The following is a 26,300-nucleotide window of genomic DNA, read 5'->3' as shown; positions in this document are numbered from 1 at the left end:
AGTTATAGAAATTAAAAAATATATACGGAAATCGAAGTGTATTCCAATTTTGGAGAACAGAAATCTACTTTTTTATTTTTGTCGATTTTCTTGTATGCATATTGGAATATGCCCCATAAGAGATTTATATTTCAAATATATAACGAAAATGATAAAAAAAATACTAAGTCACAGAGCTGAGATCCAATTTCAGAGCTCATGAATAAACTTATAACTACGTTATTTTATAAAAAGAAGTTAAAGAAATTTTAATATAAAAATATACCGTAGTCGAAATTAAATCCAGTTTTCGAGAACAGGATCGAATCACTAATCACTTGTATTTTTTACTGTACACATATTGGAATATGCATTCTCTCTATATTTTTTTAGCTTGAATATGGAAACTGATTGTTATAATTTCATTTGAAATAAAAAAAAATAGGACTACGTGTATATGATTCCCAGCTGATAATGTTCTTATTATTGATCCCAGCTAGGTCCCAGAGCTCTAGGACCGAAATCGCAGCAAGGGTAAAATATAGGTAGTGTGTGACCTTCTTTTCTTTTTTCTATTAAATTTCCATAGGGTACCATTGACCAAAATGGCGATGAACTCTTGTATACTGTTTGTTTATATTGTTGACAGGTGAGATATAAGTTGAAAAACACTGTTTACCCTCATTTTGAATAAAATGTAATCCACTTTGATATGTGTTCGATTTATTTAAGTCATGTTTTTCGAGCTGTCATGTGTGAATAGATCGCAAATCAGAATTATGGTCTTTTCGTAGTCTAAAATAATAGACGTGTTATACGGGATTCTTCCAATCCCTAAAGTCTAAACGGGAATGTGCAAAAAACGGGGGTGTTTTAAAAATATTGAAATTGTTTTAATTGATGTATTTTATGGTTGAAATTGATCATAAAGAGTTATATTCATATTTTACCATGTAAGTGAAATGTTATTTTGCACTAAACAAGCATTTAATGCATTAAAACAAGTTGTTTACCTTTCCAATAAAACGAAAGTTGACTGACACAGACAACAATTATGCGAAGGGGAACAACTCGATACAATCGTAATAATTCAGCCTCCTCCGACAAAGCTTAGAGATAGACCTCGTTATACAATCGAAACAACTCGGCCATGACCGAAATGTTCCGAGCGATTTAAAACTGTGTTCTGAAGCCTTGCAGGTGCCCTTCATGTATATATCGTTATGTTTTGACAGAATGAAATGAAGAAAAGCCGTCAAACTCATAATTATAAGTTGGATATTTATTTTTTGTGTACGGAACTAATATAAAATAACATTATCTGGTAATATTTCTTGTTTTTATGATATTTTATAGACGCTATATGCTTTAACCCGGAATCCTGATCAGAACAACTACCCACTTTTGATACTAAACAATTTGTACGTGAAGGATTTGCCATATCAAAAATCTAAAAAAAATCCGTCAACGTAGAATTATTTGGACTAGATCTTTTCGTAACCTTTCCATTTCGTAACCGCTCAATGTTGGTCATTTCGCAACCATTCTGTCAGTCAATTTATAACCGTCAAGAAACCAATTGTCATATTGTATCCGTAGGCTCATATGATGTAAACCACAGGTGTTCGTCACATTGCCTGGATACAGTTATATATAATAAATTATATATATATATATATATTTTATTTTTTTTAATTATTTTTTTTTGGTCAAGATAGTGAATATTTATCATTTAAAAAATTATTTCACAATTTTTCATGAAAAAGTATATATATATATTTTTATATATAAATATACTGGTTAGCTTTTCGGCCGGAAATGGAGGTTTTTCTTACGTTACTTTTGACACAAGATAGCTATTACGATAAAACTTTACACTCAGATAGGTTGGCTCTTCCGACAAAAACTGTGTAATTTGGTTTTGAAAATAGTTAGGGATTCCGATTATTCCCATGCGCAAAGTACCCCTATAATTTGGCTAAAATAAGCACCCTACTGTACCAATTATTCGCCCACCCCATTTATTCGCTATTCTTACGATGTTTTTCATATTCTCTCTAAACTATATCTTCAAACATTTTTTTTTTATTTGACCAGTCTAGCCACCGTTTAAAACGACAATTGATCAATAAATATAACATATATTAATATTTACTATTACATACTGTAAATGTATGTGTAAACTGATACAACACCTACTCTGTAATTCTTCTCTTAGCAGAAAATTTAAGAAGCTGCTGGGATTCCTTCTTGAAACATTACCTACCTATTGTATGCATATTTATAGACTTCGGAAGAGGGACAACGCATGTCAGTACAAGAATGTAATGATTAATTCAAATTTGAGTTGCTTCCCTTAGACGAAAAATTTGGCGATAACTACCGTTTTGAGGTTTTACCATTTGCCTTTTCGAAAATTGAACTTAAAAACAGCAATTTATGGTATTTGAATAATTTATCACCGGCTTTATACTTTATAATGACAAATCAATATTGTCGTCTGATAGTGCAAGGTATAAGGAATATTAAAAAATTCTTACAGGGCCTCATGCAAGTAAGCGCCCGCGTGATGACGTCTTCCCCGCGTGCAACTAACAAGGTTAGAAGTGTAAACAATGTTTATTTGGGTCAAATTCCACATACTACTTACATTTTAAGGCAGAAAACAGCTGATATCTGTCAAAAGAGATGACACAATAAAACGCCATACTAATTTGTGTAAAATATTTCGTTTTGACAGGTTTAAACTGGGTGGGTGAAAAAGTGGTACTGGCAGTATCCTGGTTCTTTCATAATGGCAAATTTCAGTTTCTGGTCGGTGCATTTTGTTTGAATATGCCGTAAAGGTCAATCTTAATAGCATAAAAGTTATCTTTTCTTGTAGATGGGAGTTTTACCTTTAAATATTAGAAGTGTAAAAATTATTTGATTATCTCCATTATTTTAAGAACTATGTTCTATTGATTAGGTCCGTTTGGAATTGATGAATTTTTGCACATGTTCACATTATATTTATTTATATATATATACAGTCATCGAAATTAGACTTTTTGATGAACAAGCCCGAATGCTTATACTAATGCTTGGCATCAAATTTTGTAACAAGCCCTGCTATATAAAATTCAAAATTTGAGCAAGCCCGAAAGACATTTTACCAGTGCAGGGCTTGCGAGCTTGTGCTAATTTCGACCACTGTATATATATACTAACTAAATGGTAAATTATGTCTCCCCCTCTCTGGGGGAGACATATTGTTTTTGCCCTGTCCGGTAGTCCGTCAGTCCGTCCGTACGTCACACTTCGTTTCCGATCGATAACTGGAAAACCGCATGACCTAGGATCACCAAACTTGGTAGGGAGGTTGGTCGTGAGGTGTAGAGGATCCCTATTGTTTTTGGGGTCACTAGGTCAAAGGTCAAGGTCGCGGCGACCCCCAATATAAAAAACATTTCTGCTCAAAATCTTGAGAACGGTTTGACCTAGGTTCACCAAACTTGGTAGGGAGGTTGGTCGTGAGGTGTAGAGGATCCCTATTGTTTTTGGGGTCACTAGGTCAAAGGTCAAGGTCGCGGCGACCCCCAATATAAAAAACATTTCTGCTCAAAATCTTGAGAACGGTTTGACCTAGGTTCACCAAACTTGGTAGGGAGGTTGGTCATGAGGTGAAGAAGATCCCTATTGTTTTTGGGGTCACTAGGTCAAAGGTCAAGGTCGCGGCGACCCCCAATGTAAAAAACATTTCCGCTCAATATCTTGAGAATGGTTTGACCTAGGTTCACCAAACTTGGTAGGGAGGTTGATCATGAGGTTTAGAAAACTCCTATATTTTGGGGGGTCACAAGGTCAAAGGTCAACGTCGCTGTGACCTCTAATGTAAAAAAATATTTCCGTGCAATATCAGGAGAATGCTTTGATCTAGGTTCACCAAACTTTGAAGTGAGGTTGGTCATGATGTCTAGTTGATTTTGCGATCAGTTGGTCAAAGGTCAAGGTCACTGACCTTGAGGTGAAGAACCGGTTTCTGCTCAATAACTCAAGAACGTTTACACCCAGGAACTTCATACTAGGTATGCCAGTTAGTCATGACTAGTTGATGGCCCCTATTGATTTTGGGATCAGAAGGTCAAAGATGAAGGTCACAATACTGTGAGGTAAAAAATGGTTTCCGCTCAATAACTAAAGAATGCTTCCACCCAGGAACTTAATACCTGGTATGCCAGTTGATCATGACTAGTAGATGACCCGTATTGATTTTCAGGTCAGTAGGTCAAAGGTGAAGGTGACCTTGAGGTAAAATAACAGTTTCCGCTGATTTACTAAACACAACTTCGGCCCAGGAACTTCATACTTGGTTTGCTAGTTGGTCTTGATTATAAGATGACCACTATTGATTTTGAGGTCAGTAGGTCAAGGTCAATTTCTTTGTCACCAGTACGTACGTCACACTTCTTTTGGCTCAATAACTTATGAAAGCTTGGACCCAGGAACTTCATACTTGGACCCAGGAACTTCATACTTTGTATGCAGGTTGGTCATGACCAGTAGATGACCCCTATGTTTGTTCGTCTCCAGTCCAAAAGTACAAATTTCATGTCCATCATTGATTATTTCTCACCTACGACCACACAATGGGGGAGACATGCGCTTTTTCAAAAAAGCAATCTCTAGTTTTAGGCTGTTTTTGTCGGAATTCGGTTTGAAAGTATGCAGAATGGAATGTAACTCAAATGAGTTATGCTAATTATTGGCTTGTTATTGAAGCGAGAATTTGAGTTATGTCTAATAATTGGTGTCTTGGTGGCTGTGCCATATACATTTAGTATCGAACAATACACTTAACAAGGTGCTAAGTATACCATTTATCACCTCGTTAATTGATGGTTACCATATGACCAATTTATTTCATGATGGTTACGAAATAACCAAGATTTAGAGGTTACAAAATGGAAAGGTTATGTTATATAAGACCAGAGCCGCGAATCGCATAGATCACTTTTGTGAATGGCCACAATAATGCGCTTTTTTGGAACTTTTTTTAACATTTAAATATTCATTTTGATTCATTCCATTATAAAATATATTCTTCCACTGTATCTCCACAATATTGTTACACAAATTATTTTTAGCCAATACCAAGGACCTATAAACCAGTTTTTAGGTCTGTGCCAATACCTTTCTCTTATTACAATTAAAGTGACTCGCTTATGTTTTTGGACCAAAAATAAGAGTTTCCGGTAATGCATCTGAAAACACTTATTTTATCATTATTATACCCCCGACAAACGAAGTTTGAAGGGGGTATATTGGAGTCACCCTGTGGTCGGTCCGTCGGTCGGTCCGTCCGTCCATCGGTCTGTCTGTTGCAATTTCCTTGTCCGGAGCATAACTTAAAAACTACTGGATGGAATTGGATTAAACTTCATACAATGATAAAGCATAATGAGAGGAAGTGCAGTGTACAATAACCATAACTCTATTCTTGCTTATTACTGAGTTATTGCTCTTTGTTACTTTTTTTTGTCCAGAGTATAACTTGAAAAATACTGGATGGAATTCATTGAAACTTCATACAATAGTAAAGCACAATGAGAGGAAGTGCAATGTTCAAGAACCATAACTCTACTTCAGCTTATTACTGAGTTATTGCCCTTTATTTGTTTTTTTGCTGTCAATTTTTTTTCCAGACATTAACTTGCAAACTACTAGATGGAATTTATTAAAACTTCATACAATGGTAAAGCACAATGAGAGGAAGTGCAGTGCACAAGAACCATAACTCTATTTCAGCTTATTACAGAGTTACTTCTCTTTGTTACTTTTTTCTTGTCCGGAGCATAACTTGAAAACTATTGGATGGAATTTAATCAAACTTCATACAGTGATAGATCATAATGAGAGGAAGTGCAGTGTACAGGAACAACAATTCAATTTCAGCCGTTTTTGAGCCGTTTACAGATTTACTGCCCTTTGTTCCTTTTTTCTTGTCCGGAACATTACTTGAAAACTATTGGATGGAATTTAATGAAACTTCATACAGCCATAGATCATAATGAGAGGGAGTGCAGTGTACAGGAACCGCAATTCTATTTCAGCTAATTACAGAGTTACTGCCCTTTGTTACTTTTTCTTGTCCGGAGCACAACTTGAAAACTATTAGATGGAATTTAATGAAACTTCATACAGTGATAGATCCTAATGAGAGAGAGTGCAGTGTACATGAAGTGCAAATCTATTCCAGCTTATTACAGAGTTACTGCCCTTTGTTACTTTTTTCTTGTCCGGAGCATAACTTGAAAACTATTGGATGGATTTTAATAAAACTTCATACAGTGATAGATCATAATGAGAGGAAGTACAGTGTACAGGAACAGCAATTCTATTTCAGCTAATTGCAGAGTTACTGCCCTTTGTTACTTTTTTCTTGTCCGGAGCATAACTTGAAAACTGTTGGATGGAATTTAATCAAACTTCATACAGTGATAGATCATAATGAAAGGGAGTGCAGTGTACAGGAACCGCAATTCTATTTCAGCTAATTATAGAGTTACTGCCCTTTGCTACTTTTTCTTGTCCGGAGCATAACTTGAAAACTATTGGATGGAATTTAATAAATCTTCATACGGTGATAGATCATAATGAGAGGAAGTGTAGTGTACAGGAACCGCAATTATATTTCAGTCAATTACGGAGTAATTGCCCTTTCTTACTTTTTTCTTGTCCGGAGCATAACTTGAAAACTACCGGATAGAATGTAATAAAACTTTATACAATGGTACAGCACAATGAGAAGGAGTTCAGTGTACATGAACCACTACACTTTTTTAGCAAATTACAGAGTTATTGCCTTTGTCCTTTTTTTTTTTGTCAAACTTTTGTCCGCACACTTACTTGAAAACTTCTAGATGGAATAGCATAAAACTTTATACAATGATAAATCATAATGAGAGGCGGCGTTCGGGGGTATTAATCACCTTCAGTGATAGCTCTAGTTTTACTCTATGATAACGAAATTGCAGAAAAAAAATACAGTTGTAGCATTAAAAAGTATTTTGGTTTTAATGGGGTGTGAACTAGCGCCGGTTAAGTCAAGAAAAAGTTATAAAAACAGCTGGCCACCGGGACTTTAACAAAGTGGTGTATATGTTCTGGGTTCAAATTTAGCTTTCACTAACTCACTAAATTTGAGTCAAATTTAGAAAATGGGAGTAGAATTTCATGCCCACAATCAATGTTTCAAGAGAGTCACTTTTTTCGATTGGTAAGTTGACAAAACCTCCCACAATTGTTTCAGTGATACACACTTTTGAATTCTTCTGCATTATTAAATCGCTCAAGCACCAGTCCCGTTTTTTCGTAAACCCTGTTTGCACATGTGACATCATACTCCAAGAACAATGAGAATGTCTGGTGACAAATCATGCAGATATTTAAAAAGATCAAATCAAGTCAGAATGGCTGAAATTCACGTTGATCAAAGAGTGATTATAAATGCTCTGCGATGTAGAGCCGCAAGCCATGTGATGAATGTTTTTTTTTTCAATTAATGTTTATTTATGTAAACACATGTAACGAGCAAACAACTCCCAAAGTGAGAAGTGATTATCGAACTGGCTCTGACGAGTAACTGTGTCAATTAGCAGCAGTCAAAGTCAATGATGTAAATAGCTCCAGCCATTATGCAAATTAATGGATACCTTCAGCAGTTTTCGCTTACTACAATGGCTTTCGAAAACCATTCTTGTGCTCCAGAGTGATGGTGCTATGCGTACCGTAAAATTTATCATTATCAAACCTCTGGATGATGAGAATGTAGAAAACAAAAATGCTATAAAACAAATTTATATATTTTATTCATTTTGTTCAAATATGTTTTATTTATCAGCTAAAATCAAAAGATAAATCTTTTAAGTTTGTAATGCGTAACAGAAAAGAAACATTTTTCATCAAATAGTCTTAAAAGCACAGGAAACAGGTGCCCGTGACGTGTGCTTTCTGTCAATTTCAATAAAAGTGAAAGAAATACAGTTGGACATGGGTGAATGACATTGTTATCAGTGTACAAAACAGTAATGTTCTATTCTATACCTTTTTATTGCTTTGCCATTTATTTAAAAGGACAATTATTGACCATTTGGTATACTGTCATTAAGTTGAAGTGTTTATAAAAGTTAGTGGGAAATAATGGTCTCTTACCTTGTTGTACATAAATTGTCAAATTAAACACAGCATCCATCACATGAGGTTTAATTTTAACTAGTTTTAAATAGAAATAATGTTGAAAGTCATGCAGTTTGATAAAAGAAATTAAAAAGCAAGTAGTATTGACAATTTAGCAAGTAAGTTTTAAATCTCTTGTTTTTTTTAGCAAGTGGCATAAAAAGTTAAATTCGAACCCTGATATGTTGGCCTGTTAATGATACATTGATAACATCAGTGAAAATGTCAATCAACCAATCACGCAACACCACAGCCATAATTAATCTTCAATCTCGTTATAAACGATAATGAAAATTATGGTCTTCAAAGAAGGGTTCCAGCTTTTGTTTTTTTGTTTTAACACTCGGTATGATGTGCCACACTTTATTTCGTAATTAAAAAAAAAGTGCATTTTACAAACCATGAGCGAGTCACTTTAAGTGTTTCATGTTCAGACTAATTCGAGATTGACTTCTGTCAACAAAGCATCGCCATTTTGGAACGATCTAGCAGGTCTTTCCGCTCAATATACTAAGAGCTGGGATCTTTCATTTTTGCTAGGAAAATAACAAGTGGGATAAGGACACATAGAGTCGCCAAAACAAAAATCGTCAAAGACTCTGAAGAAGCTGTTTATATGAACTATTTTGTGACATGCCTAGACAATTATCTTTGATTTTAAAGCATTGTTTACATTTGCACGCAGATTCGAAAGAACATTAGCACTATATATTTGCTTATTTATTATAGAACATTAAGTACATTAACATAATCAGTGTAATTTTAAAGTTTGAAACAAATTTTCGTAAAGCCTAAATTGGCCCTTACACCACTATTTTTTTCATATTTTTTTTTTATCGGGGAGCAAGGCATATACAATACTGACAATACATGTATATATAAACTTGCTCCTTATTTACTAAGATGACAAACAAAACATGTTTATGTCATGTAGTAATTTAAATGAATCCAAATATTTTTGAAGGTTTTCCGTAGAATCCTGAGGTGACAAGAAGGAACACAAATTATCTGCCAAGATGATGATCAACGACCAGATGGTCCTTGAGGAGGAATATGATGAGTGTTATGTTCCTCCCGAGGATGGTAATAAAGTATTTAAATATTATTGCTACTAAAAGTCAATATTTATTTTAAAAAATAGAGATATTTCTGAATGATTCATTTTTTTCTTATGGACCAAAGAAATAAGAATTTCATCAGTTCATGAAATGTATAACTTTTTTATTGATTCACAAATCTCATCCTGTCTTTAAGTTGTACTAAATGGTCTAGACTATTCATGGGGTAAAATTATATTGTTTTCTGGGGATCATTTCTAATTTTGGCATGATCTTATTTCCCAAATTTTGGTCTTGTCAATGATATAGTTTATGTATATCCTTATCAGGTTTCTCCCCATTAACAAAGTTTTTTAACAGTATTATTTTAATCTTCTTCACAGACGTGCTTGAGTATGCCCTGTGTATTGGCATTGACCCAGACAGGGAGCATAACTTGATGTGGATCGCCAGAGAAGGAATCACTGCCCCTTTGCCTGAACACTGGAAACCTTGGTGAGACATATTATCATACAATATCCAACCAGTAAATACACAAAAACAGTCCAAATTGTTGTTTTTAGCTCACCTGAGCACAAACTGAAGGTAAGCTATTGTGATCGCCCTGTGTCCGTCGTCGTCGTCAACAATTTGACTGTTAACACTCTAGAGGTCGCAATTTTGGCACAATCTTAATGAAAACTTGGTCAGAATGTTACCCTCAATACAATCTTGGACGAGTTTGGTATTGGGTCATCTGGGGTTAAAAAACTAGGTCATGAGGTCAAATTTAAGGAAAAGCTTGTTAACACTAGAGGTCACATTTATAACTGTATCTTCATGAAAGTTGGTCAGAATGTTAATATTAATGATCTCTAGGTCAAGTTCGAATCTGGGTCATGTGTGATCAAAAACTAGGTCACCAGGTCAAAACATAGGAAAAGCTTGTTAGCACTCTAGAGGTCACATTTATGACTGTATGTTCATGAAACTTAGTCAGAATGTTTATATTGATTAGCATGAGGCGAAGTTAGAATCTGGGTCATGTGCGGTCAAAAACTAGGTCACCAGGTCAAATTTAAGGAAAAGCTTGTTAACACTAGAGGTCACATTTATAACTGTATCTTCATGAAAGCTGGTCAGAATGTTTATATTAAAAATCTCTAAGTCAAGTTTGAATCCGGGTCATGTGTGGTCAAAAACTAGGTCATTAGGTCAAATCATAGGAAAAGCTTGTTAACACTCTAGAGGTCGCATTTATGATTGTATGTTCATGAAACTTTGTCAGAATGTTTATATTGATTAGCTCTAAGCCAGGTTTGAATCTGGGCCATGTGTGGTCAAAAACTAGGTCACCAGGTCAAATAATAGGAAAAGCATGTTAACACTCTTGAGGCCACATTTATGACCATATGTTCATGGAACTTGATCAGAATGTTATTCTTGATGATCTTTAGGTAGAGTTTGAAACTGGGTAATCAGAGGTCAAAAACCAGGCCACTAGGTCAAATCATAAAAAAAACTTTGTAAACACTGTAGAGGTGTCATTCTCTCTTTAATCATCATGAAACTATGTCAGAATGTTTGTCTTTATGAAGTCTATGTCAAGTTTGAAACTGGGTAATCTGAGTTCAAAAACTAGGTCACGAAGTCAAATCATAGAAAACATTGTTAAAATACTGTTGAGGCCATATTTTCAACTTTATCTATATGAAACCTGGTCAGAATGTACTTATTACAGTAAGGTAAGGTTTGCAACTGGGTCATCAGTGATATTAAAAAAATTATCCGTGATATTAAAAAAAATACTTGGTCACTAGGAAGGATCTAAGTAATATATTTTTTAATTCCAGCAGGTATTAATGTTTTGATTCCATACCTCATGATTATATTTGGATGTGAATGAGATGTGAAACCCAAATCTTTAGTCCTGTTTGGCACCATATAACCTGAATTGGTATGTGGTAAAGCCCATATCCTTTCCGCTACCATAGCCGCCTAATGCAGACCCTAAATTCGGGTGTCCCCATTACCTCTATCATACACCGGCGAACTACCACAGCAGTGTAAACCGTACTCAAATTTTCGGCTTCTGATTACCGCTATCGTACAGCGTGGGAATACCGCTTATTTTTATAATCTTGTACATGTTATGCTAAAAGCAGAGACTTAAATCTCCCGATTAAAATGCGTTAGCAATTAGGTAAAATGTTTATCAATTTCGTAACAGTATAAATTGATAACACAATTAAAGAAATTAAATACAAACATTATATAGTACATAAAATTATATAACATAACACTCTTATAAATCAAATTTGCATTTCACGAATAAGTGACATATACATTATCCCTAATTAGGTAATGTTCTAGAGAAAATGTATATTTTTCCTTTTAGTTAAACCCTTTAATAGACACATTTATACAATAAAATGCATTTTATTGTTTTTATTATGTAACGGCAATTAAAATATTCACTTATTAATATATATGACATTTCGGCATAACTACGCTCTGGTTGACTTCGGAAAAATACAAAACTCTCATTAATACACTACAGATATGATAAATTTTGAACAAATGTAGGAATAACCGTAGACGCGTTTTGTAGTAATTTGATTGAAGACAATCATCAGTAGGTAAACGCACATGCAAAACAGCGCAATGGTAATCCTGTGATATGTAGGTTGTGGTAATTTTCATCTTCGGTGTTGGCTACTTTTTAATGTTTATAAAACTACTATAGGCGAGTTATGTAGATAGGAATTACTTCTTTGAACAAGTTGTTAAAGTACATAAAGGATAATATTATGCATTAATACACTCTGGTAGTTCTAGTACAAACATTTCAGGTATATGTATTTCAAAATTGCCGGAGACGTTAAATGTTATGATTATACCACGTGTGCATGCATAGATACACTATGGCAGTTTTAACTTTTGTAGTAACTCGATATTTATGTCTGTTGTTTTCCTCATAAATACGCTATGGCTAGTATTTGATATTTCTAAAACAGCATTTTTGTACTACAGTAGTAGAAAAAGGTTTTCCAAAATATTTCAAAAGTACAATGCTTAAAAAGATGTTTGTAAGGCAACGTTGCGAAATGTTTTTATTATTTCAATCATAGTATGCATGTGTGTGCTTGAATCTGAGTAAATTAAAAAAAAATCCACATAAACACTCTCTGGAATGCCATGTGTAACTAAACTATGTATGTATAAATACGCTATTTTAGCCATGCTTAATTTTAATGCAGACATCACATTATGTGTCATTCTATGTAAAATTCAGTAATAAAACAAAAAGTGAAACTTATGATTTAAGAAGTGGTGTAACAATGTTTGTGTGTCTAGTTCATTGTTGTTTGGGTCCTTGATGTGTACCCCTTAACAGGGCTTATTATTTACTGTTCAACTAATGGGCTTGTCCCTGTAGTTTTCATTATATTATACATATTTTTGTTTATTTTAGTATTTACACATGCATAAAGCGATTACAAAACAATATATTTTTTTATTAAATAAATCAGAATGGAATTAAAATAACAATTCTCTATCATGATATTTTACACACATGTTCATTCATTTCCTATATAAATGTATACTTATAGGACTAAAATCCAAATACGGATTCACAATTAATTCATAGTTCAAGGTTATAAAATGTATAGAGCAATTATATACATCACAGGAACTTGAGGAATACATAGGGATAAAATCAAACATGACGAAAATCAATAATGATAATATTTTTTCTCCAATCAACAAAGAACACATGTACATAATTATATAATAGAAAAACATAGACCAAAACATAAATCAAAGTATTTGACTGTAACTATTATATTGCTAAAAATATCGCAAGATTTGTCACGGGAAACAACACCAGTATAATCACAGCATGCGATTAATGAAACAGCAACAGAGTCTAGTGGAGTTCCTGGTGCAATGCAATATCATCGGTCTGTAAAAAGAAATCACATATTGATGAATATTTGTTATAAAGACACGTTGTTAGCGACAATTGCATTGTATATATGTAATTTCGAAAAATATGTCCACATTTTAAGCATGACATGTTTAATTCTATAAAAACATTAAAACAAACATTATTCGTCTCTTCAGGAACAAAAGGTTGACACCTGAACAACATTTTATTATGATTATTTCATCAATACTATATTGAAAATTTATTTTAATACATGATTGATCTAAATGGCACTTTCTTGTACTAGACTCTGAAATTCAAGATGTGCCATTAAACAGTAGAAATAATTTAATGTATGCATTTTCATGAACTTCAGAGGCCGTTCATTGTATCGATGTAAGGGTAATTTCAAAATGCGATTATAAAAACCCCATATATTATTGAAAATGTTTTACATACATGAGTTGTTTTTTTCCGTTCCTCTGTGTTTCTGGAGCCATAGTCTTGTTGGACTTGACCTCCATTCGGCCTTTCCTAGAGGTAATGCCACGATACGATATAAAACATTTCCTTAAATAAAATAACATTTCATTTGAGTTTTATTTTATAAACATTAGAATTGTACTCGTGCAAGCTGACTCTTCACTGCACATTGCCAAAGAGGTCAAGTTAAAAAATGTCGCTTGTTTGTTTGGATTTCCTTATACGTGTGCTATTCCCGCCGATAAGTTGTTCTGCAACCTAATATCAGAAACATAAAACATTAAACAGCTGATTGATTTTAAAAGATGTTGTTCATGTTTCATTTTGGTACATGCAACGATCAATATGTTATTAAACCTGATTATGGTTACTATTTAACATTCTACAGCATGTTTGTAATATACTGTAAAAAAAGTATTACCATTCTCTCAAACAGCTTATAGGTAGCCGGAGGGTTGACGCTTTATACATGATGAATCACAGGCGAGATGTCCACGGCAAACCGCACAAATTATGTCCACAAAAAAGCACTTAGTGTTGGTACATTGTAAATGTTGACTGTCTACAACACCCATGTCCTTTTTTAATTAAAAATAACTTTGATGCATGTTTTTCCCACTTTCCTTTCGTATTTACTTCTTCCGTCAAAACCTTGTTCTGTCGGCTATTTATTATAGATTTAAACATGTCATCGGGTTTCACACATGTTTTGATTATTCCTATACAGTGGACATAAGCTTCCGGTCCGAAATATTTCATGCCATGTGTTTCCCTCTTCTGAGCATCCTAACTTTGCCATCTCTTTTCGTGGACTGATTTTGCGATTGACCAATATATTGACCAATATGTCCTTCCGGTGTTTAATGCGTGACACGAATGTATAGATTTTTTTCCAAACGCCAGAGGAACTGATGTTTTAAACTTGTCGGCAAATACAACATGATCATCCTGTGATGTTTTCTCTTTAGTTCTCTACAACTGTTTGAGAAAACCCTACTTCTATCTTTCGACTTTAGTACGCCTGGTAATTCCTGAGATACCCCATGACACACGGAGCACCAACGATTCTTGAATGGTGACCGTGACATTTGATCATTGCTTCATCGACAGATATGTATTGAAGCATGTTTTATTAAGACATGCTCCTTTCCCAAACATCTCTCATAACAGGAGTCACTGTGGTTCCAATGTAACCTTGATGCGACCTTGTGATATTTGTCCGGTTGGTTAATTGTCTATTGCAGTGGTTTTCATGGCAACTGTGACAGCTATTTTGTAATGGATGTTATGTTGATACATTTGCAGTCACTATGGTTTCCATGATAACTTTATAGAAATCACGTAATATATGTCCGGTTGGATTTATAAGAAAGTTATAGCATATATTTCAACAGTTTTAAAAGGAAGCGTAACTAGCGTTTAATGACCTTCAAAGGCAACGTCGCCTTTGAAATGGGTTGTGTTATGTTGATTACGTATTATGTTTATACAGGAAATACCGCTGCGTAGTTTTGTATACTTCTAGATTCAAGAACGCTACCAAAGTGCTCTTCAGTGACTGATTTAGTTTAATTCACACATGAAATGTCTACCTTATCGAAGTTAACACACAGTCCTTAAAACAAATATCACAGTAATACCACTGTGCAGTTTTGCTCATTTCTTAAATTTAACAGTGATACCACAGCGTACTTCTGATACAAGAGGAAAAGCATAAGCATGCTATTTTATAAAAGCAAATTTACAAAAGCCAGAGGCGAATAATGTTGAATGACTATTTTTAAAGAAATACCGTTGCTTATTTTTGCATGATTATTATATTTGAAAGAAATTCCGTAGTGTAGTAACTGTTTCTAAGACAAAGTACCATAGCGTATTAATGCTGTTTTTAAAATTCACAATCCTTCTTATTTTAATGAAAAACTTACCACAAAATTGTGGAAAATGTGCATTTTGCGGCTGTGGAACTGGAAGTACCTACTTTTTCGGTACGTTTCAGTCGTCTAGAGTATTCCTACATTAAAACAGTAGCGGTAACCAGCACCCTTGAAAAATTGGTCTACATTAGGCAGCTACGGTAGCGCGTCGATGAACAGTAGCGGTATTCGAAAGGATATAACCAATTCACCATCTTACTTTAACTTATATGATCTAAAGTAGCTGAAATGAAGATGATCCTTTAAAATTGTGGTCTAAGGCTGATAGAGAAGAGTTTTGTCACCATTGACCTCGCCCTGAAAACACTTATTTCACACTTGAATTGGATCAGGTGAGCGATACAGGGCCTTCAGGGCCCTCTTGTTTTGGGAAAATATCGAGATACACATGTCTAAAAATGTTACTCAATTTTAGGTAGTTTGTTGTTTTTAAAGAAAAAATGTAATGTTATTGTAATAGCCATTGGTGTCGTTGTGGCAGCAAATATTCTTACCTTTGCTGTAACTCAAAAAAGTTCAAGATGTTCATACGAAACTTATTCCAAATGTTGCCAGAGATGATTCGTATAAGTGTGACAAGGCCAGTAACTCCTTCTTTTATAATTGTTAAGTAATGCCCCTTTGTTCAATGAGAAAGTAAAAACAGATGTGCATTGGCATCTGCTTGCAGTAAAAAGTCATCTTATGTTTCAAGCAGATGCAAACGATCAAAGTGCATGTGTTTTTTTGTTTTAATCAAAACAATTTCAAAGGTTATTTTATATTAGTTATGTTATACTACATAACTAAGGCAGGTGACTTCATGGAGATAAGGGCGAATATGTAGTGGGGAACTTGATAAGCCATGAACATTAATGATTAAATAGTACATTACATACACAATTATTTTTAAGTGTTTATTTTTAGTCAAGATCCAAATAAGGACTTCTACTACTTCAACTTTTCAACTGGAGAGAGTATTTGGGACCACCCATGTGATGAGGTCTACAAGAAAATGGTGATTGAAGAGAGGCGCAAACCACAACAGGCCAGCCAGCAGGGTAGGTCTCACATCTATAACAAGGCTGGAATTCATAAATCTATTGTTGTGTAAGATTTATAAAGATGAGCCATGGCTGACACTAAACCCGGGGACTAGACACTAGATGGTCTCAAAATCAACAAAAATTATTTTTTCCTCAAAACCAGCCTAGTATTACCAATACAAGTCGGTATAAGGCTGATAATACATTTTTATACATGATTAAAAGAATATTTTGTCGCTTTTTCAGCTGAGTTTGCCCATTTGAAAATAGCGCATAATGTTTTTCCAGTTTATAGTGAGATATTTAGCATGTGAAAGTCACATGATTAGTACAGATAAATATACCGATGCTATTTTTAAATTTACTGGGATTTATTGAGTAGACAAACCCAGTAAATTCCGAATTGGAAAAATATGCAAAAACTGTGAAAGTTTCATGTGGCATAGCGATGGGATACATCAGTAAGTAAGATTCAATATGTATTACACAGCGATATCAATGTTATATTTTTTTGCCAATTTTCTTTTTTTCTTGAAATGTTATCATCTGGTGTCTAGTCCTTTAGCTGTAAATGAAATTGTATTTGTGGTTTTTGGGTTAGTTTGTAATATATTGCCATCTGTGATGATTGTACAGTTTTAAGATGTCTTGAAGTTACGACTTATATCCTTTAATGAAACAGATCCAAGGTCCTTTATAAGTGCCCGGTTTCAGTTAAAAAGTGTTTTTATTTCAGGTCCAGCAAAGAAAAACCCAGCTGACACTAAAAAGAAGAAAGACAAACTAACCCCTGATAAAGTATGGTATCAATTACTATGGATAAGACATTCAATTATAATGACTGTTGTTTGAAATGACTATTGGTTGATGTGCATGAAGGTCACATTTGAGGAGACAGGCATAGTGAAGTTTATTGAGTTTTTTAGTGAAAAGAGTTTAAGCAATGAAATTGTTTTTTTTAAATATTCAAAATGACAGCCAAATAATGTAGAAATCAATTAATATATGGAGAAGTTAGCATCATGATTGTATAATGCCTCAAACAATTAAGTAGAAATACGTCACAAGCATTATCTAATGATTCAATGATTCACTACTGCAGTTCATTTGTATATGAAAACATGGTCAATTGCACTGATCAAATGTTTTCATACACAGATGCACGCAATTTTTGAAATATTTAATGGCCAATCAAACAATTGATTAATTTACACCTATTAAATGATTGAATATAATCTCATAATCATTATGTCAAATGTCAAATCATAGTATTGCAATATCAAAAGAAGTTAACAGGTAGAATCTGTCATTTCAGGAATCAAGCTGGGTATGAAAACAGGGGCAAGTTTAACAAAGTTTTCTTCTGAAGTGCATACCCTTTATGGGTGGTATTCAGTAAAGGTTAATTGATTTTAAGAACAATGTAGCTAATCAGATTGCATGCTAAAAATAATGGACCTGAACAGAGAATGCATTCAATGACCTACAAGTTGACTTACAGGCCTAGTATTTTGTGGGTTACCATTTTTTTATGAGAATATATATTTATGAGAATATTATATATATGCTCTACCAACACAACAACTGGTTCACTGAACAAGTCTGGTCACAGTCTCGGAGGCAGTGTCATCATAGGCACAAATCTCACAAGCAGCATGTCACTGCCAGTCCACTCCATTTTTGTAAGACACAGTCCTCAGAATATACTTAAAATTAATTCCCTTTGTATTTCTCTTGCACAAGCATCCATTATAAGTGAACTAGCATTTGTTAAGTGTTGTTATTTGGTGTGTAAACTTTACAGGACCACTTTCACTGGTCTGCAGTATGTCCTGAACATTTTTGTTGAATGCCATTATCAATCAAGATACAATATGCATACATCAGAAGTGACGTCAAGTCTGAGTTTCTCTCCTTTACACGTGCAGTTCACGTCACTTTGTTTGAAATTTAAGACCACCTCATTTAATATTTAATGGTGAACACATTATGGTTATTGAACAACTAACAAAAGAAACAAGTTCTATAGATGCATTAATGTTACAGACAAGCTTCCAGACCAGTGTTGCCCAGGTTGATATCCACCAAGCTGCCAGAAAAACTGGTGCTGGTGATGCCACCGCTGGAGCAGCTGGAACCAGTGAGTAGCTCTTGTATGGTCAAAACTGATTGCATGTAGAATAGCAAAATATTTTATGTTGAAATGAAGTTGTGTGTTGGGATGCTAAATCTTTTAAGTATTCCTTAAGCCCGCCTCAGGCTTTTTCAACAAGTACAAGTACAAATAGCTGCTGACTGCTGGAAATTAAGGTTTTGTGTTTATACTTGCATGTAATCCTCTACTTTACAAAAAAGTGTTTTCCAGTAAAAGAGATTCTTTAACGCTAATTTGAATTGTTAAAGGGACTGTACACCAGATTGGCACCAAAACAGTTTTTTCTGTAACAAATCTCAGGACAATTATCTAATAGAATGTGTTACACTTTGATATCATAATTATAAAAAAAAGTACCAAAATGTAAAAAAAAAATTGTGTCGGGGACCGGGTTCGAACCCATGTCGCCAAAATTGCAGTCTAGCATCGTATCCACTGAGCTACGATGGCTTACTCTAATTGGGTGACATAATTAAGCTATAAACTTACCTCGGTAATATCAAGTGATTACACCGACGAGCCAATCATGCATTTGGAATGAATTCTACCTGGTAGACATACCCAGTAATCTTTTTTAATGGAAAAATACAAATAACTGCTAAACTTAAATCAATTGTAAAATATGTGGTATTTCAGTTAGTAAGTTTCAATGCATTGTACACATCGATGATAAGTTTATGTCAGTTTTTGACAATTTTCTTTTTGTCTCACTATTTTATCATATGGAGTACAGCCCCTTTAACTTGGCACAGCAATTGTGAGTTGTTTGTCTCTCCTGCTCAAGAAGAAAGCTGACAATAAAATTAATAATTGTATGTGTTGCTTAAATTTTATAATCTGATTATTTTAGATCCATACTCAATAGTCTAGTGACAAATACATTATATGTCAGAAGTTATATAGTTTGTTTTGCAACAGTTATAATAAGATATAATATCTTGGCTTGTTCCATTTTAATAAACAATTAACCTGGTCTGTGCAGAATCGCCACAGCAGAACGCAAGTCAAAATGTCACGGTGAGTGTTGACGTCCAGGAGATGAGCGTGGACGATGTTGCTCAGTGGCTCTCAGAGATTGGACTACAACAGTATTGTGAAACATTCCGGAAACAAGATATAGATGGGCAGGAACTATCAACCTTGACCAAAAAGTGTCTGAAAAATTGTCTTGGAATAGGTGAGTATCATGGCTTATTTAAAGTCAGCACAAAAACTGCTATAATTTAGAAGCCTTTCAAAATAATTGCCATGAAATTTTAGCACGCTGTTGATGACAATGCAAATTTAAATAGCAAGTCTTAGTCAATCAATCTAGCTGAAATATTTATCTAGTCAATCAATCTAGCTGAAATATTTATCTAGTCAATCAATCTAGCTGAAATATTTATCTAGTCAATCAATCTAGCTGAAATATTTATCTAGTCAATCAATCTAGCTAAAATATTTATCTAGTCAATCAATCTAGCTGAAATATTTATCTAGTCAATCAATCTAGCTGAAATATTTATTTAGCATCAGTTCTTTTATATTTCATTTGCATTCGTTTACAAATTCTGAAAAGGTTTGACTTACTCCAGATTCCTTGGGACATCGGAACAAGATTCTCAGGTCAAGAGCTCATCTGCTAGAACATCCCATCGTCCAGAAAACTGCCCTAGGTAAGGCATTGTTGGTGCTTGAACATCCTATCATGCACCAGAAAACTGTCCTAGGTAAGGCATTGTTGGTGCTAGAACATCCCATCATGCACCAGAAAACTGTCCTAGGTAAGGCATTGTTGGTGCTAGAACATCCCATCATGCACCAGAAAACTGTCCTAGGTAAGGCATTGTTGGTGCTAGAACATCCCATCATGCACCAGAAAACTGTGCACCAGAAAACTGTCCTAGGTAAGGCATTGTTGGTGCTAGAACATCCCATCATGCACCAGAAAACTGTCCTAGAAGGCATTGTTGGTGCTAGAACATCCCATCATGCACCAGAAAACTGTGCACCAGAAAACTGTCCTAGGTAAGGTTTTGTTAGTTAGAATTTGTTTTTAAATGAACGTGTTATAATTGAAAAGTGTTGTCATAGGAGATCCTTATATGTTAAATTCTCCCACCTCAGATAAGTAGATCCAATAATTTAACCATGCTAGAAATTCTTATCTTGCCCAAGGGCGAAGATAAAATGCCCGTATGGAACTTCTTTTAATGGTCACCACATTGTAATTACCTCCCTTGTTGAAGACTGTCGTCTGTAGCGCATTATGGAAACCTTGTCTTGTGGTAATATTTAGAACGCTAGTTAATTATCTCTCGCTTCAAATGTCACCAGAAAACAGTTTTCACGCACCTTTCAAGAAATAATGCTTCACTCTTTTTAGAACTATTTAAAGACCGATCAGACCATTTACATACTCTGAATCACTGCGCGAATATCCATGACAACCACGAATTATCGCATTTCCGTACGCAATTATTATCACTAAGCACAAAAGAGTTCCAGCAAAAAAATACATTTTTACTTAATTTTGTTTAACTGAGGTGGGAGAAAAAGCATCTACCATAGCCACTCGTGTAAGATAGGTTCATCCCGACCCTTGCGCAGGGTGTTTTGCGGAAACTCGGTAAACCTCGTTTCCGCAAAACACCCTACGCTCGGGTCGGAATGAACCTATCTTACACTCTCGGCCATGGAAGATACTTATATTCTCACAATTACTGAGACGTTACCCGGTATGTAAGCACACACCAATATTATTTAAGCTGAAAAACAGTAACAGTTTTCATATCATAACTAATGTCATTATACATTTTTGTGATATGACTAATGTAGTAAATTTGGACTTGTCATTGTTAATTTGCCTGCTATTTAGCGATGTTTTATGTTATGAAAAGCTATAAATAATTAAATGAGTATTTGTGATATAGATAGAATATCACATTCGTGGTTATTCAATACAAAGCTCATTTTTATCAATTTTAGAAATTTTATTTAATAAATTTTGAATTAAATGACCACACATGTAACATCTGTGTATTCTAACAGATGAGGGTGTACCAGATGAGTACTTGTGTCCCATTACCAGGGAGATTATGAAGGACCCCGTCATTTGCTCAGGTATTGTTAAAAACAAGGTGGATTGTTAGGATAACTTAAATAGTCACAGTCTTCCCATAGGTGGCAGTATCAGTCACAGATGGTGAAAAGAAATTATGGATGCAAAATATTTATATAGATTTAGATTTATACTAGTATATAATAATAGACAATCAGCATCTTTGACTGAAATGCCCAGCTCTGAAAAGCATTTTGAAAAGCTGAATTTCCTTAACCATTCAGAATTGTAAAAAAATAAACAAATCAACATATAAAAAAACACTATTAAAATGCTTCAAAAAAGATATACTCTTAATCACTAAAATTCGTCAAATCAAGTATGGTGGCTGCTGATTTTGACATTTTTCACTGCGTCTTTTCTACTGTATTAATTTTTTTCCCGCATATTTCTTTTGCCTTTGTCCTATCTATGCTAGCGTCCTATACACAGTTATTTACGGTAGCTCAAAACTTGAAATACTTGTTTATTTTCTTCATACCCAAGTGAGTCTGAAACAGTATAAGCATGATATATAGGTAGAACTGTATAAATTCAGTCAAGATCATAATCATATGACTTGTAAACTGTTCCTTTCAGACGGCTATTCATACGAGCGTACAGCGATAACTAATTGGTTAGAGAGGGACAATGACCGAAGTCCAATGACCAACTCTGTCCTTGTGAACAAGGAGCTTATACCAAACAGAAGTCTAAGGACACTGATACAGCAATATCTCAATCCCTAGCATACGTCAGTCTAAAGACAAACTCTGTACTTGTTAACAAGGAGCTTACTCCAAACAGAAGTCTAAGAACACTTATACAGCAATATCTCAATTCCTTTTTAAATTTTATGCCTGATAACCTAATACTCATGAATAAAGAACAAGAAGCTAACACCAAATCGAAGTCTTTGTAATAGTAATTGTTTATTATTTTACTTATCTATTAAATCGGCTTTGCCTGGCAAAGCCCAGCTACCTATTATAATTGTTACACAAAGGAAAAATACTACTTTAGTGTTGGTGCAAAATGCCTCTATTCTACCTAATAAAACCAATAAGTAGACTTATTACTACACTAAAGAAACCTTTGGCTGGCATTATTCTTCAGAATCTTTCTAGTGATCCCATTGGTGGAGATATTAGAGTAAACACCATAGACACTTGCACAGCAAGATCTTAATCGCTAGTATTATCTTGTGTGCGACGTTTGTTCTTGGTATCATGTTCATTTTCATGAAAAATATCCATGTTGATTCTCAATGAAACCAAGCATTTGATGTTTGTACAGTGACCTCATTTACATTTTGCTCCAAGGTCTTGAAGGCGCTTCATAATTAAAATGTGATGATTATTGCCATCAGTTTTCTACATTTGAAAGAACTTCTGCAATCTCTCAAATACATGTACTTTTGTGTTAGCATTTTTTCATAGAAATGAATACATGTATGTTGCTCAGAAGTTTTGATGTTGTCTTTTTTTGGACAGCTCGCCTTGTTGGTTGTTTAAACATTTTTGCAGTTTCTATCACTTATACATTTATTTCCATATTGATGTTGTTACTTTTGATAATCATTTACATAATTGGGTAAAACATATATAAATAAGCATATGGTATATATATGCCTTGTTACAATAGTGGTGTATTTATCTACACATATAGCCCATGTCTACAGAATAAATGAAATGCAATGTTATTGATATGAATTTGAATGAAAAACTATGTGATATTTAGCTCCTCTATTGTTTCAAGAAAGAAAAGTTTGAGGTATTGTGATAGCCATGTTGTTGTTGGCGTTGTGATGCAAAACCTTTGACATTGGCCCTAACTCTAATTATTATGAATGACTGTTGCATTATAAGAATTGCTGATTATTGTAAGCTTGGTATACATGTATGTTTAATGATTGATGATTATTTTGATTTAATTGTTTAATCCTGTATTTGTATGATCTATTTTGTCATCATTGAAAAACACATTGTACACAAGATACTGATGTGCCTTAATGTGTGATCTTCATAAAATAAAGTTATTATTATTATTATAAAAATAAATCAGCTTTCTCAAACAAAGCTTGGTTTTCATGTTGCCAGTGACAATATCGAGTTGTAATGGAGGGCCTATAATTCTGACAGAAGTTATGCCCCTTGAAAAACAGAAGAGCGTTCGCATTCGCTCCACTGCACTCTTGTTATACAGTATTGTTAAAGTATCTTAAAATTATTTATATTTATAACTTTATACTTACAGAAGTTGATCTTCAATTGTTTTCTCTGCAAAATATTAATGTTATGGTTGTTATTATTGTGTTATTATTTTGTTGCATTTTGTGATATCTTTTAATCATTTTTTATCATAAATCCGTCTTTATGATATATTAACTAAGGTGCCATCCTATCAATTAGTATGCTTAGAAAATTCATATATGATAGTTTGAATAACTTTATAAGTTGTTTGATAGTTTATATAACTTTATAAGTTGTTCTTCAATTGTTTTTCTCTGCTTTCTTTATGTTGTGGTTGTTATTGTATTGTTATTATGTTACATTTTGTTATATCTGTTGATCAATTTATATCCCGAATTATGTTTTACTATAGATTAAACGGCCATATCATAAGCTGCAGAATTTAAGGTAAATATTGAGTAAGTGTCACCAATCAAATCAAAAGTTTTCTTGGATAATCGAAAAAAAACTTTTCCTAAATTGACCTTTCGACCTTTCGAAATAGATATTATATTACCGGTATTACTTTTCAGAAATATCAATTTTGTCGGATATCTGCATTTAGAAGATGTCACCAGAATCTCTTGTGCTGTTTTTACTTTATATAGAAGAGAATATCATATTAAACTATAATTTATAATAAATATGAACATCTTCGTTTTTCATGTACCAAATTATACAAGAGCAAACACCAGAGACATATGAGCCGCGATGTGACATCACAAACATGATGTCATAACAAAAGTATGTTATTGAAATGAAAGGCATAATTAACATAGCAATTATTCATCTAACTTATATTTGCTGTTTTTACCTGACACAGAATCTTTACATGAACACAAAGTAAAGTTTGATGATTCATGGTTTCTATGGTTGCATTTAAGTGAAGTAGTTGTCATTAGTTCTCAAGAAAAAAATGCGCTATCTATGTCCTATGATTATTTTCGTTATTATATCTATTTTGAAAGTTTAAAGCAAAGTTTGATTTTTTTTTATCCTAAATGTTTTCAAAAGAACTCTGATCATAATGACATCACAGCGCGCAAAGCATTGTTAGCACACCACTAGCCTAATTCTGTGTATAAATGTTTGTTTGTCCAACGATTGCCTGACATTAAAGAGAAGAAAGTAAAACATTTTTAAATTGTAAGAAATGTACATAAAAGGTTCGCTTCAATTGTTAAGTCTTTAAAGTTTCGGCCGGGTAAGTGGCTTCAATCACTTCAGTTTCAATGTTTAACAATACCTGTCACATTTCGCTGATTTTCTTGAACATACATACTGATGGTTTTGATAACAGAAGCGTTATGCCTTACGACACAACCATTTGCTTAAGGATTATAGTTAGCAGTTTTGTGGCGAGAAACTGTGTAAATCTCAGGAAGTGGTTTTAACGGGGTAGGAAAAGCATGTGAATCCCTTTTGGTCCTTTGACACATATTACAAGAACTGATCTAATTTGAAATGTGCTGATGCAAATGTGGCCAATAGGACTTTGATTGAATAGCTCCAAAAAACTTTTTATGACCAAAATGTCCATTATTGTCATGATACTGTTCCAAGATGTCCAACCTCAGCTTTTGTGGTAATGCAATTTGGTGAATAAAAACGTTTATCTGTAGGTTTTTTCTTTGCACTGTCTTGGTACAAATTAATCAAAATTTCATCCAAAAGATGATAGTGTTCTTTTTCAATCTGTACGGATGTCCTAATCTTCTCGGGAACTACTTGGTCAGCCAAATATTCATAAATGTGTTTGAAATAAGGACATTGTTTCTGCAATTCAATGAGATCTCTAGTTTTATCCTTAGTATCCACATTTTGGTTGGATGGTCCAGCTTCCAGAGAACAGACGGCTTCATTCCCATCATGTTCAATGGTTGCCTCGAGCCACTCCTTTTCATCTGTCTGAACAAGACATGATTGTGATTTTTTTTTCTATCGAACCTGCGTCATTCAAAACAGTTGCCTGATTACAGTTGTTAACATTGTGTGTCCCTAGTTTTAAGCTTGTGTCCTCGACAACCTGAGTGACAGTGATATCAGATTGTGACTGACTTGTCGTCACGCTGTCCTAAAATGTCCCCCTGTTCACTCACCCTAATTTCTGTGTTTGTGTCGCCTGACTTGGCGAAATATAGGGGTTACTTTTGTCGGCGGCGGAACATGAGATGCTGGTAGGTGTCTGGCCGTGGGCCAACCGAAGTTCCCCATTGGATTTGT

The 26,300-nt window shown here is 34.1% G+C and overlaps 1 protein-coding gene across 2 annotated transcripts; it reads left to right on the top strand.

Annotated features, from left to right (window-relative positions):
- The first annotated feature begins 580 nt into the window (after positions 1 to 580).
- Positions 581 to 24,657, top strand: LOC128234613 (WD repeat, SAM and U-box domain-containing protein 1-like). Of its 2 annotated transcripts, XM_052948956.1 has the most exons (11): positions 596 to 628; positions 2,522 to 2,578; positions 9,161 to 9,279; positions 9,638 to 9,749; positions 16,491 to 16,624; positions 17,346 to 17,407; positions 18,656 to 18,749; positions 19,747 to 19,941; positions 20,342 to 20,422; positions 21,798 to 21,869; positions 22,447 to 24,657. In XM_052948956.1, the coding sequence occupies exons 3-11, from the start codon at positions 9,213 to 9,215 to the stop codon at positions 22,593 to 22,595; spliced, it is 966 nt and encodes a 321-aa protein (XP_052804916.1). In that variant the 5' UTR covers positions 596 to 628; positions 2,522 to 2,578; positions 9,161 to 9,212; the 3' UTR covers positions 22,596 to 24,657. The 2 variants fall into 2 exon arrangements, with proteins under 2 accessions (XP_052804915.1, XP_052804916.1); XM_052948955.1 differs by lacking the exon at positions 2,522 to 2,578 and having other exon boundaries at positions 581 to 628.
- The last annotated feature ends 1,643 nt before the right edge of the window (positions 24,658 to 26,300 follow it).

Source organism: Mya arenaria, chromosome 5 (assembly GCF_026914265.1).
Source record: "Mya arenaria isolate MELC-2E11 chromosome 5, ASM2691426v1".
Lineage (NCBI taxonomy): Eukaryota > Metazoa > Mollusca > Bivalvia > Myida > Myidae > Mya > Mya arenaria.
The sequence above is the reverse complement of the archived record's forward strand: the minus strand, read 5'-3'. Positions and strand labels throughout refer to the sequence as shown.

Excerpts from the sequence above, each read along its gene's own strand:
- LOC128234613 (XM_052948955.1), top strand. The coding sequence starts at position 9,213 with ATGATGATCAACGACCAGATGGTCCTTGAGGAGGAATATGATGAGTGT. Across the intron at positions 9,280-9,637 it reads TTATGTTCCTCCCGAGGATG|ACGTGCTTGAGTATGCCCTG; the intron begins GTAATAAAGTAT and ends TCTTCTTCACAG. Across the intron at positions 20,423-21,797 it reads CGTCCAGAAAACTGCCCTAG|ATGAGGGTGTACCAGATGAG; the intron begins GTAAGGCATTGT and ends GTATTCTAACAG.